General features: G+C 43.4%; 1 protein-coding gene across 1 annotated transcript in view; it reads left to right on the forward strand.

The window, feature by feature from the left end:
* Positions 1-5,006: 5,006 nt before the first annotated feature.
* Positions 5,007-19,217, forward strand: part of FIBP (FGF1 intracellular binding protein) — a 40,736-nt gene continuing 26,525 nt past the window's right edge. Inside the window, exons 1-3 of the mRNA XM_077456063.1 lie at positions 5,007-5,153; positions 12,658-12,753; positions 17,759-17,957. Of these exons, the coding sequence (XP_077312189.1) occupies positions 12,669-12,753; positions 17,759-17,957 (284 nt within the window). The 5' untranslated portion in view covers positions 5,007-5,153; positions 12,658-12,668. The remainder of the gene's footprint in view (positions 5,154-12,657; positions 12,754-17,758; positions 17,958-19,217) is intronic.

The raw sequence follows: 19,217 nt of genomic DNA on the forward strand, positions 1-19,217 counted from the left end.
TCATTTATAATAAACAGAACCAGTGGGTCAGACCAGGAAAGCCCGCAAAGAAAAGGACTAGGAAACACAATTAACACTAACTTCCCAGCTGCGGAAGCGATAAAGTCTACTCACCTACAAGCGGAGCAGTTTACTGTGTGTAGGGAAGGCTGGTGCGGGGGAAAAGTGTTATGGGCAGTTTACTGTGTGTTGTGGTGTACCGGGGGGGGGGGGGGGGGAGAGTGCTAGGAGTGAACTAGTTTACTATGTGTAGCTGCGGGGAGGAGGGGTAAGAGCGGAGCAGTTTTTTGTAGCAGCTTTCTGTTATTTATTTGCTACATTTTATTTCTTATGTCTGTAGGAAAGTCCATTATATATATATATTTATCTGAAGATCGATCAATCCTGATTTACTGATGGCCTATCTAATTTCACAGGGCAGCCATGCTGCGCAGGATCATGTATATATACATGATTCTTCACTTCTGGGTATCGGGCTCACTTCCGCTGTGATTCTACATGGACCCAATGTCCGGTGGCATCCGCTGATCGTTCTGTACAGCCAGAACTGCAATCTGCCTATGTAAACAAGGCAGGTTGTAGTTTTGTCACTACAGAAGGCATGGATGTTCCTGTAAAGCAAGTGTAGCACCCTCTACCAGTAGGTAGGTGCTAGAATAGGATTTTTCTGGGTTTAAGATATCAGTGTGGGCAAATTTAGACAGGCCTGTGCTTCAGGTCAGGCCTGTTTGTTTTGATTTGAGATTGGGAGTGTCTAGTAGTGGGTGTGACCACCTGTGCTCTGACTCAGAGGTGCCTCTCCTGCTTTCAGGAAGATTGTTCTGGAACAGAGTTTGGACCTGAGGTCTGAGTGGCAGGCAGCTCATATGAGGAGCTCTGACCAATTACCTTTCGTTATTGGCAGGGGGCAGGCCTCCCATATAAGCTGGGGTCACATGCTGCCAGGGAGTTCTGACAGTGCAGGAGAAAAGGAGAATGGAGTATTAGGTAGCTGCCGCAGGACTTCATATTCTCATCGCAAACATTCCTGGATGCGCTCTATCCTGATCACTATCCTTGTGTTGTGATGTGTTGTGATCATTTTGTCAGCCGCAATATCGCAGTCCTGCTAAGTCACTGACTGCCACCATTACTAGTGATAAATAAATAAATAAATAAAAATTCCAGAAATATATCCCATAGTTTGTAAACTTTTGCGCAAACCAAACAACATACCCTTATTGGGATTTTTTTTTTACCAAAAAATATGTAGCAGAATACATATTGGCCTAAATTGATGAAGAAATTTGATTTTTTACACTTTTTTTTATAGTTGATGTGTTTTATAGCAGAAAAAAAAAATAAAAAATAAAAAAAATATATATATATATATATATATATATATATATATATATATATATATATATATATATATATATATATATATATATATATATATATATATATTTTTTTTTTTTTTTATTTGTCGGTTGGTTTTTGTTTATAGTGCAAAAAACAAAACAAAAAAAAAAAGCAGAGGTGATCAAATACCACCAAGAGAAAGCTCTATTTGTGCATACCTCCCAACTTTCTGAAATGGGGACCCCTATTAGAAAAAGTACATAGGCCACGCCCTCCTTAAAGGAGAAATGGTTAAACCCACAAGTGCTTTTTACCACTACTATTCCTTTATTTTGGCTTTTGGAATTTACAAATGCAGCAATTTAGAAATTGGATGAAAGGTTTAGCACTGGGAAACACTTTTTGAAAGATAAATAGTGCATTTTACGTACAATATATATATCAGACCAAAATGAGGGACAAATGAGGGACATTATTCCAAATCAAGGTCAGTCCCTTGAAATCAGGGACAGTCGGGAGCTATGTTTCTGGGGAAAAAAAGGACATAAATTGTGTTTAGCTATAGCCTCTCACGAGGCTTTTGTCGATTAAAGTATCACTGTGCCTTATTGCAAAAAATGGTGTGGTCAGGAAAAGGGTTAAATCTTCCAGAGGTGAAGTGGTTAATAGATTGTAAGCTCTAATGAGCAGGGCCCTCTGATTCCTCTTGTACCAAATTGTAATTGTTACTGTAGTGTCTGCCTTCATTGTGTTAAGCGCTGCACAAACTGTTGGTGCTATATAAATCCTGTATAATAATAATAATAAATTAATTCTTTGTTTAACCACCTCCCGCCCGCCCTATAGCCGAATGACGGCCGTAGAGCAGGCGGGTTCCTTCGCCTGGCCATCCCTGGACGGCCTTGCGTTTACTTCCGCAATGCACGCCGCCGGGGGCACGCATCGTGGAAGTTTTGTATTCGCCGTGTCTCCCGGAGACAGGCAAATACAGATCGCCGTGAACGGCCAATCAAAGCGGCGGTTCACAGCGCGATCGCAGCTGCCAATGGGAGATGATCTCAAATGTAAACATATGAGATCATCTCCCATTGCCGTGTCTCTCCCTCCTCACACAGAGACAGCGTGTGAGGAGAGAGAGAATCTGTAAGTCAGCCCCAGTGCCAACTGTCAGCCCCAGTGCCATCTGTCAGCCCCAGTGCCATCTGTCAGCCCCAGTGCCAGTGCCATCTGTCAGCCCAGTGCCATCTGTCAGCCCAGTGCCATCTGCCAGTAGTGCCAGTGCCACCAGTGCCACCTGCCAGCGCCAGTGCCACCTGCCAGCGCCAGTGCCTGCCGTCAGCCCCAGTGCCGCCAGTGCCAGTGCCACCTGCCAGCACCAGTGCCACCTGCCAGCGCCAGTGCCACCTGCCAGCGCCAGTGCCATCCGTCAGCCCCAGTGCCGCCAGTGCCGTCAGCCCCAGTGCCGCCAGTGCCAGTGCCGCCAGTGCCACCTACCAGTGCCAGTGCCACCTGCCAGCACCAGTGCCACCTGCCAGCGCCAGTGCCACCTGCCAGCGCCAGTGCCATCCGTCAGCCCCAGTGCCGTCAGCCCCAGTGCCGTCAGTGCCGCCAGTGCCAGTGCCACCTGCCAGTGCCAGTGCCACCTGCCAGCGCCAGTGCCACCTGCCAGCACCAGTGCCATCTGTCAGCCCCAGTGCCGTCAGCCCCAGTGCCGCCAGTGCCGCCAGTGCCACCTGCCAGCACCAGTGCCACCTGCCAGTGCCATCCGTCAGCCCCAGTGCTGTCAGCCCCACTGCCGCCAGCCCCAGTGCCATGTGCCAGTGCCACCTGCCAGTGCCACCTGCCAGCGCCAGTGCCACCTGCCAGCGCCAGTGCCACCTGTCAGCCCCAGTGCCGTCAGCCCCAGTGCCGTCAGCGTCAGTGCCGCCAGTGCCACCTGCCAGTGCCACCTGCCAGTGCCATCTGCCAGTGCCACCTGCCAGCGCCAGTGCCATCTGCCAGCCGCAGTGCCATCTGCCAGCCCCATTTGCCAGAGCAATTAGCCAGAGCAAATAGCCAGCACCATCTGCCAGTGCCAGTGCCATCTGCCAGTGCCAGCCCCAGTGCCATCTGTCAGCGACATCTGCCAGCGACATCTGTCAGCCCCATCTGTCAGCCCCATCTGCCTCCAGTGCCATCTGCCTCCAGTGCCATCTGTCAGTGCCACGTGTTGTCAGTGCCACGTGGGGTCACTTTGTGGGCATTTCTATTGTCCTGGTGCTCCAGGGCCTTCAAAACTGTAATAGGTGGTTGAGAAATAAGATGTGTAATTTATGCTCCTAGAACGCCTGATGGTGCTATTTCAATATTGGGCCTCTGTATGTGGCCAGGCTGTGTAAAAGTCTCACACATTTGGTATCGTTATACTCAGGAGGAGTAGTAGAACGTATTTTGGGGTGTCATTGTTGCTATGTACATGCTATGTGTTGGAAATATCTTATAAATGGACAACTTTGCGTAAAAAAATGCGTTTTCATTTTTTTTCCACATTTTCACAAAACTTCTGGAAAAAAAATGAACCATTCAAACGACTCATTATGCCTCATAGATTATACATTGGGGTGTCTGCTTTCCAAAATGGGGTCACTTTGTGGGCATTTCCATTGTCCTGGTGCTCCAGGGCCTTCAAAAATGTAATAGGTGGTTGAGAAATTAAATATGTAATTTATGCTCCTAGAACGCCTGATGGTGCTATTTCAATATTGGGCCTCTGTATGTGGCCAGGCTGTGTAAAAGTCTCACACATTTGGTATCGTAATACTCAGAAGGAGTAGCAGAACGTATTTTGGGATGTCATTTGTGGTATACACATGCCATGTGAGAGAAATAACCTATTACATTGAAAATTTTGTGAGAAAAAAAAAATCTTCATTTTGCAAAGAATTGTGGGAAAAAGATGACAACATCAAAAACCTCACCAGGCATCTTAGTAAATACCTTGGAATGTCTACTTTCCAAAAAGGGGTCATTTGGGGGGTATTTGTACTTTCCTGACTTGTTCTGGTCGCAAGAAATGAGATAGGCCACCAGTACATCAGGTGTGATCAATTTTGTGCGATTCGCACCACAGCTTGTAGACTCTCTAACTTTCACAAAGACCAAATAATATCCACTAATTTGGGTTATTTTTACCAAAGACATGTAGCAGTATAAATTGTGGCCAAAATTTCTGAAAAAAAAATTATAATTTGCAAAATTTTATCACAGAAACAAAGAAATATGCGTTTTTTTCAAAATTTTCGGTCTTTTTTCATTTATAGCGCAAAAAATAAAACCCCAGAGGTGATCAAATACCACCAAAAGAAAGCTCTATTTGTGGGAAAAAAAGGACACAAAATTCATTTGGGTACAGTGTTGCATGACTGAGTAATTGTCATTCAAAGTGTGAGAGCACCAAAAGCTGAAAATTGGTCTGGTCAGGAAGGGTGTTTAAGTGCCCAGTAAGCAAGTGGTTAAAGTATTAGTGCACAGTGGAGCCAAGACTAAAGCTAGGATTATCCAGATCGAGGCTTGGCCATTTCTATTCAGATGGAAGCTTGAATATTACTGTCCAAATCGAGGCTTGGTTATTCACCATCCAGATCGAGGCTTGGTTATTCACCATCCAGATCGAGGCTTGGTTATTCACCATCCAGATCGAGGCTTGGTTATTCACCATCCAGATCGAGGCTTGGTCACTACCGAGGAATAGACAGCGGAGTAGGTTGAGAGTGAAGCTGGAAAGGTGATCCTGTATGTAGAGTGACGAGCGGAGGAATTTGAATCCAGGAGAGGTAGTGACCCTACTATACTATTTCAAGCTTTCGTTGGGATGTGTTTCGTTAAATATAATTGTGTCCTTCCTTTTAGATGCAAACCCTTATTTATTGATTCAAGTACTGGAAGACTGATACTCCCTCTGCAGGTGGGAACTGGTCATAGGCTGCCTGGCACTTGAAGCAGCTTCTGTGTCATTAGTGTTGGAGCTTCATATCATTGAGCCGGAAGTGTTGGGGTATTCTAAAAAGCACAGGGCAGCATTTCAGCCAATGGGATGGTAAGAGCCCATCTACATGTATGTGTACTGGAAACACAGGTTGCAGCAACATACATTTTAAATGGCAACCCAAGTAATGAAGTGCGCTGAGCTAAAAATTTGGTGGCACGTGATTTATGGTACATTGGCAGCCCACTGATTTCAATGGGCTGCCCTAATTTAGTGCACGTTAACGTCCTAAATGGCTATACATGGAACAATCGTAACCAGGAATCTGATGAGATCTGATTTGTTGGCATCCTCTCATCTGCATCTGTCAGGGGAAAGATCAAAGGAGCTTCATCTATACAGATACAAACACTGCTCAGGTAGACTGGCAGCCAGAACCTAATCGCCAGCACTGCAGATTGCTCCATCTGTACTGCACCCCATGGGTGGAGGGATCTGCTACGTTCTTTTTGCTCCGCCCACAAGCTGAATACAGAAAACCTAGGTGTGTGCATGTATGGCACGCTGATAAGACAGACGGCTAGGTTTACTAAGCTATAATGATGATTATTTTTGGCTTTCATTGCTGAAAATAATACTAGGAGGTGGAAATATATATATATATATATATATATATATATATATTATACTTTTTTAACTCACCTCTAAATGCTGTTGCTAGGGGGTCCCTCATAGTCAGCCTCCTTCAGTGCCTGGGCTGGTGACATCACTTCCCCTCGGCACAGGAAGGGCTCAGCTTGACTCCCTCCCTCCTGTCGGTCATCTGGGACACATGACAGGTCCCAGATGACTGCGCAGCGCCGCTTGCGCATGCACAGTGCCCACAGTTGCAATGCCGGCGCCGCGGGGGGGGGGGGCGAGCGGGGCTTCGACTCCCCGCATTGCTGGACCCTGGGACAGGTAAGTGTCCGATTATTAAAAGTCAGCAGCTGCAGTATTTGTAGCTGCTGACTTTTATTTTTTTTTTTTATTTTTTTATGGAAACTCCACTTTAAAGTGTTTGTTAACGCAAATGAAAAAAATATATATAGATCCTGGTCCCTTAAAGCAGATTACACAGCACAGCGCTTGTGCTGTGTAATCTGCCCCCATCTAAACTGTAAAAAACAAACAAATTTGAATTTGCCACTTCCTGTATGCCCTCTCCTCCGCCCGGATCACCGTGGTCAAAGTGCGTCCCTCCATCATATGCTGCCTGCTCTCCCCTCCCCCCATCACCCCCTCCTTCCTGTCTGTCCTCTCCATTTCTGTCTATCTCCGACCCGCCCCCCGCCGCCGCTATTATTGTAATAATAAAAACGTATATTTGCCACTGCCCGCCCCTCTATTAGAGGCTGGCAAAGAACACTGTGTAAGTTGTTTTTCACCACTTCAGCCCCAGAAGAATTTACCCCCTTCCAGACCACAGAACTTTGCGATTCAGCACTGCGTTGTTTAACAATTGCGCGGTCGTGCGACGTGACTCCCAAACAAAATTGGCAACTTTTTTTAAAAACGAGTGTTCTAAATACCCAATTTCAGCTGTCTATAGGCCGGTCATGTGATTCGCGGCCACTTTAAAGCTCCAATGGATGTTTTTTGTGGAGGAGACGACCACCAGATCTCCCCCGCCCACATCATAGGGAGATCACAGCTCCTCCTGCAGAAGCCACCCATCAGAGCTGTAAAGCGGCCGTGAGTCACGTGACTGGCCTAAATTCAGCTGAAATTTGGTATTTAGAACGCTTGTTTTTAAAAACAGCTTGCACAGTGTGCTATGCCAGCCTAAAATAGAGAGGCTGGCATAATCTTCTATAACCACATGCCAACCAGCCGCCACAGTTGTACTGTGACAGAATGACACAGCTGGGTGAAACAACATTATATAACGTCAATTTGCCCTGTGGCCAGTGGTGTGTTTCTGGTTCTCTGAGCGGAGAACTGACAGATCATCTGTTCGTACAGAGTACAGTCCCCATCCCCTTTCAGTTAGAACACAAACTAGGACACACATTACCCCTTCAGTGCCCCCTAGTGTTAACCCCTTCAGTGCCAGTGAAACTTTTACAGAAATCAATGCATTTTTAATTGCAATGATCTCTGTATTAATGCCAATGGTCCCAAAAATGTGTCAAAGTTGTCCGATGTGTCCGCCATAATGTCACAGTCAGGATAAAAAGCACTGCTCGCCGCCATTACTAGTAAAAAAAAAAATCATTAATAAAAATGCCAAAAAACTATCCCCTATTTTGTAGATGCTATAACTTTTTTGCTCAAACCAATCAATGTAGGCTTATTGCGATTTTTTTTTTTTTTTTATTTATTTATTTATTTATTTTTTTTACCAAAAATATGTAGAAGAATACGTATCGGCCTAAACTGAGGCGGGGGGGGGGGGGGATTATATATTTTTGGGAAGAGTTTTTTTTTTTTTTTATTTATTTTTTTTTTCAAAATTGTCCCTCTTTTTTGTTTATAATGCCAAAAATAACCGCAGAGGTGATCAAATACCACCAAAAGAAAGCTCTATTTGTGGTTAAAAAACACAAAAAAGGACATCAATTTTGTTTGGGAGCCACATCACACGTGCAATTGTCAGTTAAAGCGACACAGTGCCGAATCGCAAAAAGTGCTCTGGTCTTTGGTCAGCCAAATATTCCGGGGCTGAAGTGGATAATTGACTTCAAGGACCAGGCCTATTTTTCAAACTTGTTGTTTACAAGTTAAAATCTGTATTTTTTTTTTGATAGAAAATTACTTAAAACCCCCCAAAAATTTTTTTTTTAGATGTATCATTTTTTTTAATCATTATTATATATATTTTTTCAAACTCGTTAGAGAATAAAAATAATGGTCGTTTGCAATACTTTGTCACACCGTATTTGCGCAGCAGTCTTATAAAACGCAATTTTTTTGAAAAAAAAATACACAATTTTTAAAATTAAATAATAAAACAGTAAAATTAGCTAAATTTTTTTTATTTTTTTGTGAAAGATAACGTTACCGATAACGATATCCAACATGTCACGCTTCAAAATTGAGCCCGCTCGTGGAATGGTGACAAATTTTACCCTTAAAAACCTCCATAGGCGACGTTTAAAAAAATTCTACAGGTTGCATGGTTTGAGTTACAGAGGGCTAAAATGATTGCTCTCGCTCTAACGATCGCGGCGATACCTCACATGTGTGGTGTGAACGCTGTTTTCACTCACATATGCGTTCGCTTCTGCATGCGAGCTCGGCGGGGTGGGGCGTGTTCTTTTAAAAATATGTGTCACTTTTATTCCTATTACAAGGAATCTAAGCATCCCTTGTAATAAAAAAAAAAAAAAGCAAGACAGGACCCCTTAAATATGAGATCTGGGGTCAAAAAGGCCTCAGATCTCATATTTACACTAAAATGCAATAAAAAAAAAAAAAAAAAAAGTATTTTTAAGAGCAATGGGCGGAAGGGACATTTTGATGTCACTTCCACCCTGCAATGGTATGAAGACCGGTGGGGGGCATCTTCCCCCTCACTCATCTCCATACCTAACAGAACACAGGACCCGATCGCCTCCACCACCGACGACAGCTCCAGTAAGCAGCAGAGGGCACCGGAGCGTGACGGTAGGGGGCCCATCTCCCACCGCCGATAAGTCATCTCACTGCGAATCTGCCGCAGAGTCTACTTTTATCTGAAAGCGGACCGCTGGCTGAAGAAGAGCTTCCCGGGGTTATGGCAGCTAGCTGCTACCATAAGGATATCCCTCTTCAAAGTACCGACGTATAACGAAGGCGGGCGGGTAAGTGGTTAATATGTACAGTCTGGAGGAAAGAAAGGAAAGGGGAGACATGGTTAAAACCGTTTAAATGCATCAAGGGAGTGAATAAGGGTTAACTGTGTTCCCTGGGTGTGTTCTAACTGTGTAGGGACTGAGCTCACTGGAACACCACAGAGATCGATGTTCCCAATCCCAAAGAAAACCTTCTGCCTTTACAACCCCTTTTAAGTTAAAAAGTCTTCTGTGCTTCAGCTGCCCCCCCCCTTCAGGGGCCCCCCCCTTTTCTTTCTTAAACCCGATCATTCCAGCCACTGTCTCATGTCCTCATTGGATAGATTGATAGCAGGAGTTATTGGCTCCCACCGCTTTTAATCAAATCCAGTGACATGGGGGGCAGGGCTGAGTCCCGCTGTCTGTGTCAATGGATGCAGCATCAGAAATCGAGCGTGCCCGCATGGGTGCCCCCATGGAAAGCGGATTTCCGTGGCGGCACCCAATGAAGAGGAGGAGCCAGGAGTGATGTAGTGCAAGGGCCTGCCTCATTGGATACAAATTAAAGGACACATTTAGGGAGGAAGATGTAACATGTTCTAGCTCCTGCCACACTATGCCATCAGAGTTCTGAGAATGAATGAACTACAAGTACTGTGGCTGACAACTTGTAGTCCGGCTAGTGCTGGTGAGCGCTCTTGTAGTTCATTGATTCTTCATGCCATTCAGTAGCTGTCTGCCTGTATCAGAGGTACAGTCACACAGTGTACTGAGAGTCTGCAGGATCCTGGCATTGCACCCGCAATCTGCTGATCGTGAGTGCAATGCTTTACAGGATCCAGTGTAAAAAATAATAATAAAAAAAAAATTTTTTTTACTGCAAAAAGATGTGCATTTATTTTTTTTATTTTTTTTATAAAAGGTGATTTTATTTTCAAATTGAATTGGTTAAGTAGGTCTTTCTGTTACATAGCTTTGGAAAATCTAAAGTTGATTGTACAAAGATTGTATTTTCAGATTATAATCAGTGTTAATTTTGTCGACTAAAACTATTAAAACATTAAATCAACTGAATACTATTTTAGTCTACTAAAATACGACTAAAACAAAAGCAATTGAGATGACTAAAATACAACTAAAACTAAAATGTCATTTTAGTCAAAAGACTAAGACTAAAACTAAATTGACATTTGACTTCAAAATTAACACTGGTCTATTGTGCATGTTCATACCTCCAATACCATAAATAATAACACATGAGATGTTTCACTCCAGCAGTATATAATGAGTTTGGAAATTGTAGAGAAATGTTAACTAATGCATTACAATTTAATTACACCCATTATGTTTTAGTCGACTAAAATGTACTGGAGATTTGTTAACTAAATAAGACTAAAATAATTGCAGAAAACTAAAATGGGACTAAAACTAAAATGCCATTTTAGTCCTAAGGCCGCATACACACGCGGGGACTGTTCGCCCAACTTTGTCCGCTGAACAGTGTTTCGGCGGACAGTCCGCCCGTGTGTGGGCTTTCAGCGGACAGTTTCAGCGAACAATCCGCTGAACAAGGTTTTTCGGAATTTCCGAAAAACTGTCCGCTGAAACTTTGTTTCAGCGAACAGTCCCCTTGTGTGTAGGCTTGTTCGTCAAACTAAGTTCCGCGCATGCTCAGAAAGGATTTACACGCCGAAAGTTATAATGCAGTGTATAGGACGTCGTATTTTTCGTCCCGTCGTACGTGCCGTTCACGTCATCGCGCACGGTTTCAGCAAACTGTTCGTTTGTCGTGTATGGCCATGTCCGTCCATGCTAATTTTGAGCGGACTGTTTGCTGAAACTGTTTGACGGACAAAGTTGGGCGAACAGTCCCCGCGTGTGTACGCGGCCTAAGACTAAGACTAAAACTAAATAGAAATGTGTATGGTAATGCTTAGGCAGATCACAATGATGTCAGAGATCTCTGGGCTCTAGTGCTCATACTCCGCTCACCTTCTCCTATAATGGTCCATACGACTTCTTTGTTGTGTCTTCTTTTTGCAGTCAGATGTGGAAGGGAGCGAGTTACAGCACCCATTGGCTGAGGAGGCTGAAGGAGGCGGAGCACCTGTAGCCTCTTGAGTCCTTCCCTCCTACAAATGCTGGGCAGTGTTACTGTATATGGGTGGTGTAAGGCTTATTCTTACTGCTCGCTGCTGCATATACTACTGGCTGTGCATATCTTACTGACAGTGTATTTTTACTGATACAAATTCCCCGTCATGGACACTCACAGGAGCAAAAATCATGGATTTTTACAGGCTGACTCTGAATTAAGACATTTGGCAGTAATGCATCCAGGTCCATTGTTAGAGGAGACAATACTGAGTACTGGTGCATTCTAGATGGAAAAAAGCTCTGCTTCCAGTGAGGGGCACAGTGGACAAGATGGCTGTAGGACCATTATATACCAGTTTGTAATGCCTGGAAAGAGAAACGGCAGAAATGTGGTGACTTGTATGTATTATTGCTGTTACATTTTGTAGAACTGCTGCTGTCAGGTTTTCATAGGCAACTAGTATTAGTGTAGATCCCCATTGCTGATGATTTCAGCCTAACCCAAGTTTCATTACACCTCAAAGAATGTCCAAAAGATCGTCTACATTGCAGTTTAAGGCTCTGTTGACACTGCAGTGCGACTTTGCCAGGCGACTTTGGCACGACTTTGAAGCAACTTAACGGAATGCTGGTTATGTCGGATCCAAATCACATCAGTTAAGATGAGGATCTGAGTCAACTTCTATTAGATTGCGTTCACACCTCGACGTTTTGAATTGAGGGCAGATTTGGCGCAATTCTGCCTGAGAGTTCAAAGCTCCGAGGTGTGAATGACAAATTGCAGAGCGCACATTTGAGATGCCATTTCTTTGAATGGCACCTAAAATCGCAGTGTGGTATTGCATGAGGCATGTCGCCCAAAAGTAGCTCCTGAAATGTTTTGGGGAAACGAGCTTCGTGCGATGTGGGTTTCCGCGTTTGCAGCATAATTTTATCTTGACAGAACCGCACATGATTTTAAGTGCCATTCAAATGAATGGCGCCTCAAATGTGCGTTCTGTGATTTGTCATTCACACCTAGACGCTGTGAAATCGCAGGCAGAATCACGGCAAATCCGCCTGTGATTCAAAACGCAACAGTGTGAATGCAGCCTTAAAGTCTATGGGCACAATTCGGATAGACGTTGTCTTGAAGTAGTACAGGAACCTGTAAGTTGGAGCAACTTCAGTAGTGCTTACGACAGCTCTCATGAAATGGGATTTTACATGTCACGTGACTTGGGGTCTCACAAGTCGGATCCCAAGTCGCGGCAGTGTGACCCGAGCCTGATACCATCAATACAATGTTACTTGTATGCTACTTTTTTTTTTTTTTTTTATAAAGTAGCAAAATCTAAAATCCAAACCTGAAATTCTAAGACAGGTTCCTGCAGGGACCATATTGAGTTACCCAATCAAATTTTGAATGGTTACATATTTGCTTAACCTAAGGTTTAATAAAACATTTAATTTTCTTTACAGAATCTCCAGCAATGTCAAATGAACTGAACGTGTTTGTGGGAAATACCACCCTGATAGATGAAGAGGTTTACCAGCTCTGGCTGGATGGATACTCAGGTATTTGTCATATTGAAGAAGCCTTGTCGTTGATTTTTATATACACTGATAATGCATAACTTTATGACCACTGACAGGTTAATGCTGAGTTCCACCCAAAAGGGAAACTTCTGCTTTAAGGCCTCCTCCCCGGCTCCTTTTTGTGAAACTGAAGTCTTCTGGGACACATGACGGGTCCTAGAAAACTTTGAGACCATTTACAGAGCGCAGCGCCTCTCGCACATGCTCTGTGGGCACCCGGCTGTGAAGCCGCAAGCTGTCACAGGTGGGTACCCATAGTGAAGATGCTGGCGATACCGAGGGAGGACTCGGGGAGAACACGGCTGTGGTGAGTACATCCCTAGACGGTGGGACTGGTGAGTGGCCTTTTATTAAGTCAACAGCTACACTTTTTGTAGCTGCTGACTTTTAATAAACAAACAAATGACTGGAACTCCACTTTAAAGTGGTTGTAAAGGCAGAAGGTTTTTTTTTTATCTTAATGCATTTATGCATTAAAATAAAAAGCATTCTGTGTGCAACAGCCCCCCTAACACTTATGTAAAACTAAATTTAAACAAACCTGATGTCGATCAACCATCTCCAGAATTAATAAATGGATCTACACAGCCCACTGTACATATCAAAATGACAGAATTTATTAATATCAAAAAGGTAAGTAATAGAAAACTACATGTAAACATATAACACAAGACATGTACAGTCTAAAATCATGACCACCTCATGGTTGTATAGTGAGACCAAATCTCAATGTGTGTGAATGAAGGAAGTCCCTCTGGTTACACACAACTTCCGGTGGGAGCAGCTATGTAGAGAATTCGCCCTGTGTGCTGGCAAGATTTCCTGCAGGTAGAATGAGATATTTGAATGTTCCTCGGGATACAATGGCCTAAGATCAAGTCCCAAAATCAAAGTGCACTTGCAGCGTAGACAATGGAAATAACCCAGTGCTGAGCTCAATACGACAAAGGCTGATAATCGTGGTCTAGAGGAGGTTTCAATTGTCAGGAACTAGAAGTATATAACACAGATTGCATAGATCCACATATTCTGTTGTAAAAAACATATTCTGTCCTGGACTCCCTCCTCATTATATCGTTAATCCACAGTCTGTGTATGAGCACAGAGCTACCAATAGAAATCTCATGGAGCCCTTGAAATCAGTGATCCAAGATACACCTGCAAGTACAAATTCAATGTTCCATAAAGGTAAGGGGTAAGAAGTACTTATCTGATCCAGATGTGCTTCATCACTCAATACTCACTCCTCACAGGCTATTCCATTTGTAATATCCTCAGGTTAAAAATAAGGTCACAACATCAAAGGTGGTCAAAAAGGTTGCCTGACCAGTTTCACCGGACTCAGCCGGCTGCTTTAGAGGCTTGATTGGGAAGTCCCTCTGTGTGTAATCAGAGAGACTTCCTTCATTCACACACATTGAGATTTGGTCTCACTATACAGTCATGAGGTGGTCATGATTTTAGACTCTATATGTCTTGTGTTTACGTGTAGTTTTCTATTACTTACCTTTTTGATATTAATACATTCCGTAATTTTTTATTTTTACATATATGACACTTGCCGTAGAGCTCCTGATCCCTTCCTTTTCCCCCTCCTTACCCTTGGGTGAGGACATATGAATTTTTCTTGTTATAAATTTGATATTATCTTTGGCTTTACCTTGAGGGTTCTTCACTTATTTCCAGTGTTCCCCTTAATACTCACCCAAGGTCCCTCTCTGTCCAGCGATGTCCGCAAGTGTCTCAGCCATCCAAGATTCTCCCTCCCTGATTTGATGAGACAGCAGCGGCGCCATTGTCAGCTAGTCAATCAGGGGAGAGAGGGGCAGTTCCAGACGGGGCTCCGTGTCTGAATGGACACAGGGAGCTGTGACTCGGCTCTGGTGCCCCCATAGCAAGCTGCTTGCTATGGGGCACTAAATGGGAGGGAGGGGCCAGGATCACAGAAGAGGGACCCAAGAAGAGTAGGATCTGGGCTGCTCTATGCAAATCCACTGCAACAGAGCAGGTAAGTATAACGTGTTTGTTATTTTTATAGGGAAAAAAAACAAGACTTTACAAGCACTTTAAATGAATAGCATTGATTATCTTGATACAATGGCATCTGAAAATCAGTGGGATATATTAGGTGGCAAGTAAACATGTTGTCCCTGACATTGATATGTTGAAAGCAGAATGGGCATTGCAGTTTGTTGTGTATGGGGCTGCGTAGTCACAAACCAATAAAGGTGCCCATGCTGACAAGTGTCCACAGTCAAAAGCATCTACAATGGGCAATGAGCGTCAAAACTGACCACAGAGCGATCAAAGAAGGTGGCCCGATCTGGCACCAGGATGCAGTATGGGAAGAAGACAAACTGGCAGTGTGAAGCTTTGGGCAATGTTCAGCTAGGAAACCTTGGGTCTTGTCATTCATGTGGATGATACTTGACACGTACCACCTACATAAACATTGCCGATTAATTACACCCCTTGGTAGAAACTGTATTCCCTGATGGCAGTTACAGTGCCTTGCGAAAGTATTCAGCCCCCTTGAACTTTTCAACCTTTTGCCACATTTCAGGCTTCAAACATAAAGATATAACATTTTTATTTTTTGTGAAGAATCACCAACAAGTGGGACACAATTGTGAAGTGGAACGAAATCTATTGGATATTTTAAACTTTTTTTAGCAAATAAAAAACTGAAAAGTGGTGCGTGCAAAATTATTCGGCCCCTTTACTTTCAGTGCAGCAAACTCACTCCAGAAGTTCAGCGAGGATTTCTGAATGATCCAATGTTGTCCTAAATGACTGATGGTGATAAATAGAATCTATCTGTGTGTAATCAAGTCTCTGTATAAATGCACCTGCTCTGTGATAGTGTCAGGGTTCTGTTGAAAGCGCAGAGAGCATCATGAAGACCAAGGAACACACCAGGCAGGTCCGTAATACTGTTGGGGAGAAGTTTAAAGCCGGATTTGGATACAAAAAGTTTCTCAAGCTTTAAACATCCCAAGGAGCACTGTGCAAGTGATCATTTTGAAATGGAAGGAGTATCAGACCACTGCAAATCTACCAAGACCTGGCCGTCCCTCTAAACTTTCAGCTCAGACAAGGAGAAGACTGATCAGAGATGCAGCCAAGAGGCCCATGATCACTCTGGATGAACTGCAGAGAACTACAGCTGAGGTGGGGGAGTCTGTTCATAAGACAATAATCAGTCGTACACTGCACAAATCTGGCCTTTATGGAAGAGTGGCAAGAAGAAAGCCATTTCTCAAACATATCCATAAAACGTCTTGTCTAAAGTTTGCCACAAGCCACCTGGGAGACACACCAAACATGTGGAAGAAGGTGCTCTGGTCAGATGAAACCAAAATCAAACTTTTTGCCCACAATGCAAAACGATATGTTTGGTGTAAAAGCAACACAGCTCATCACCCTCAACACACCATCCCCACTGTCAAACATGGTGGCAGCATCATGGTTTGGGCCTGCTTTTCTTCAGCAGGGACAGGGAAGATGGTTAAAATTGAGGGGAAGATGGATGCAGCCAGATACAGGACCATTCTGGATAAAAACCTGTTGGAGTCTGCAAAAGACCTGAAACTGGGACGGAGATGTATCTTCCAACAAGAAAATGATCCCAAACGTACAGCAAAATCTACAAAGTAATGGTTCACAAATAAACGTATCCAGGTGTTAGAATGGCCAAGTCAAAGTCCAGACCTGAATCCAATCGAGAATCTGTGGAAAGAGCTGAAAACTGCTGTTCACAAACGCTCTCCATCCAACCTCACTGAGCTCGAGCTGTTTTGCAAGGAAGAATGGGCAAGAATTTCAGTCTCTCGATGTGCAAAACTGATAGAGACATACCCCAAGCGACTTGCAGCTGTAATCGCAGCAAAAGGTGGCTCTACAAAGTATTAACGCAAGGGGGCCGAATAATTTTGCACGCCCACTTTTCATTTTTTTATTAGTTAAAAAAGTTTCAAAAATCCAATAGATTTCGTTCCACTTCACAATTGTGTCCCACTTGTTGGTGTTTCTTCACAAAAAATAAAAATTTTATATCTTTATGTTTGAAGCCTGAAATGTGGCAAAAGGTTGAAAAGTTCAAGGGGGTCGAATACTTTCGCAAGGCACTGTACCTCTTGCAACCATGCAACACTGCAAAAATGGTTTAAGAGTGATTTGAGGAACACATCAAAGAGTTTGAGGTGTTACCTTGGACTCCAAATTCTCCAGATGATAATCCAATCAAGTATCTGTAGGATGTGCTTGAAAAGCAAGTCTGATCCATGGAGGCCACACTTCACAACTTACAGGATCGGCTACTGTTGGCTTAGTGACAGGTACCACAGTATACCTTCAGGGGTCTAGTGGAGTCCATGCCTCGATTGGTCAGGGCTGTGTTGGCAGCAAAAGGGGACCTACTGAATGTTAAGTGGGTGGTCATAAAGTTATGGTTTATCAGAGTATACCCATTGTGTGATTTGCATTTTTACTATTAGTGGGGAATATTCTAACATATAGTTGCATATATGCATGTATGTTTCACCTCATCATATCTACCCCTAAGGCTGTATTCACATGTGTCTCATTCACACCGCAATGCAGCCAGGGGCTGTACTGAAGCATGCTGCAGCATGCATCTCACTGTACAGGATCATATGGCACTGTACAACAGCGCATTGTGCTGCTGTACAGAACCATGTACTGTATGAAGTGTAAATTTTGTACACTTCAAATAAAGTTTTTCTGAATACAAAACTATAAAAATGAAGCTGTGTGTGCTGCGCTGAATCGTGCACCACACTGCCCCCTATCACAGCCGCAAGGGAAAGTTGTCAGAGTGGAAACTGCAGCGGTTTACCTCTCTGACAGCTGTACTTTGTGTGAATTCAGCCTAAAGCCTCGGATACAGTTTACTTTTTAATGCATACTTTAATATGGACCTAAATGATATGAGCGGAAAGTCTTTTACACCTCTGTCTTGCAGTGAGTGATGCTGTCAATATTCGACTGAAAAGTGGAATTCTGGATCAGACTGGAGCAGGACCCGATGTCCTCGAGAGTGACACCATGGACCATTATCGTACATTTCAAATGATTGAAAGGCTCCTTCACTATCCCCCAAAGCTGGTGCAGCAGTTGCTCTTTCAGATACCACCCTACAAGCAGAGCATGTTGATTGAGAGGTAATATACCAAAAAAGAAAAACAAAATTGACTTTTGTGTGTCATATAAAGTAAACCTGTTATGGGAGAAATGCGGAGACTGCCATTGCTGACCATCTTCTGAAAATGCTATTTGTGTGGCTGTTTTGCTTACTAACTTTAATACTTTCTGTGTCCACTAACATGGAACAAGTATGGAGATTAGAAACATCAGAGAGTTCTTATCTGCATACATCTTCTGGGTACAGGGGGTCCCCGGGTTACAAACAAGATGGGGTCTGTAGGTTTGTTCTTAAATTGAATCTGTTTGTAAGTCGGAACAGGTACATTTTTTAAGCGTAGCTCCAGCCAAAAAATCTATTTTTAAGCTTTTTGGCTAGCATAGGGAAGGGTTATCACCCCTGTAATGTTTGTTTTGCTGTCCTTGCCCCTGTTCAGAAGATTTCATCTCAATTTTGGGTTGTTGTGGAAACAAGGATTGGTGATAAAACATTGGTGGAGGTACCTTTTTCCCATAACTCTTACAGGAGAGAATTTCCCTTCATAGGGGTAGATTTCCTTTCACTTCCTGTTGTCTCCCTCCGTTTGTAAGTAGGAGTCGTTTGTAAATAGGGTGTTTGTAACTAGGGGACCACCTGTATTTGGCTGAAAGTATTGACAGGTTTCTGATCTGGTCTAAATCTGTTATAGAAACAATGCTTAGGTATAGGGATTTTATCAAGTCAAAAGTGCTCCATGTAACCAACCATAACCAGAGTATATATAAAGCACATTAATGTCCTTTACATCTATGCATCAAACTCCACTTGCTTTAGGACTCTGAAGCAAGCAGAGTTCCATTCATTATTGAAAGAATGGGGGGGGTGGCAAGTAGCATGAGAAGAGTCTGGTGATCTGACATGCCAGCCATGTAACCAGCCTCCTCCCCAGTCACTGAGTGCTCTCTGCAGCGTTATTTGTGTATACTCCCTGAAATACAGCAAGCTTGACACAGTTATTAATTTAATGAATTGAGTAAAAAATGCAGAGTACAGTGTTGCGTGCTCACTTTGTTGTCTATTGGAGTGCAGATGGCAACATTGACTGTCCTTTATAAATAGGTTCCTTTGTTATTGGCACATAAAACAATGCCCTTCATAAAAGGCTCATTGTTATTGCGAACACTCAAACAAATGTGTACTTTTGGCCTTTAAGTACAGAGAGGGTAAGTAGAACAGGGTTATCTTCAATTTGCCTCCCTGCCACCCCATGTGTTTACCAACACCAGAGAAACCTGGTTCC

Source organism: Lithobates pipiens, unplaced genomic scaffold (genome assembly GCF_037356315.1).
Source record: "Lithobates pipiens isolate NorthernLeopardFrog02 unplaced genomic scaffold, aLitPip1_a1.2 Scaffold_10, whole genome shotgun sequence".
In the NCBI taxonomy this organism is placed as follows: Eukaryota; Metazoa; Chordata; class Amphibia; order Anura; family Ranidae; genus Lithobates; species Lithobates pipiens.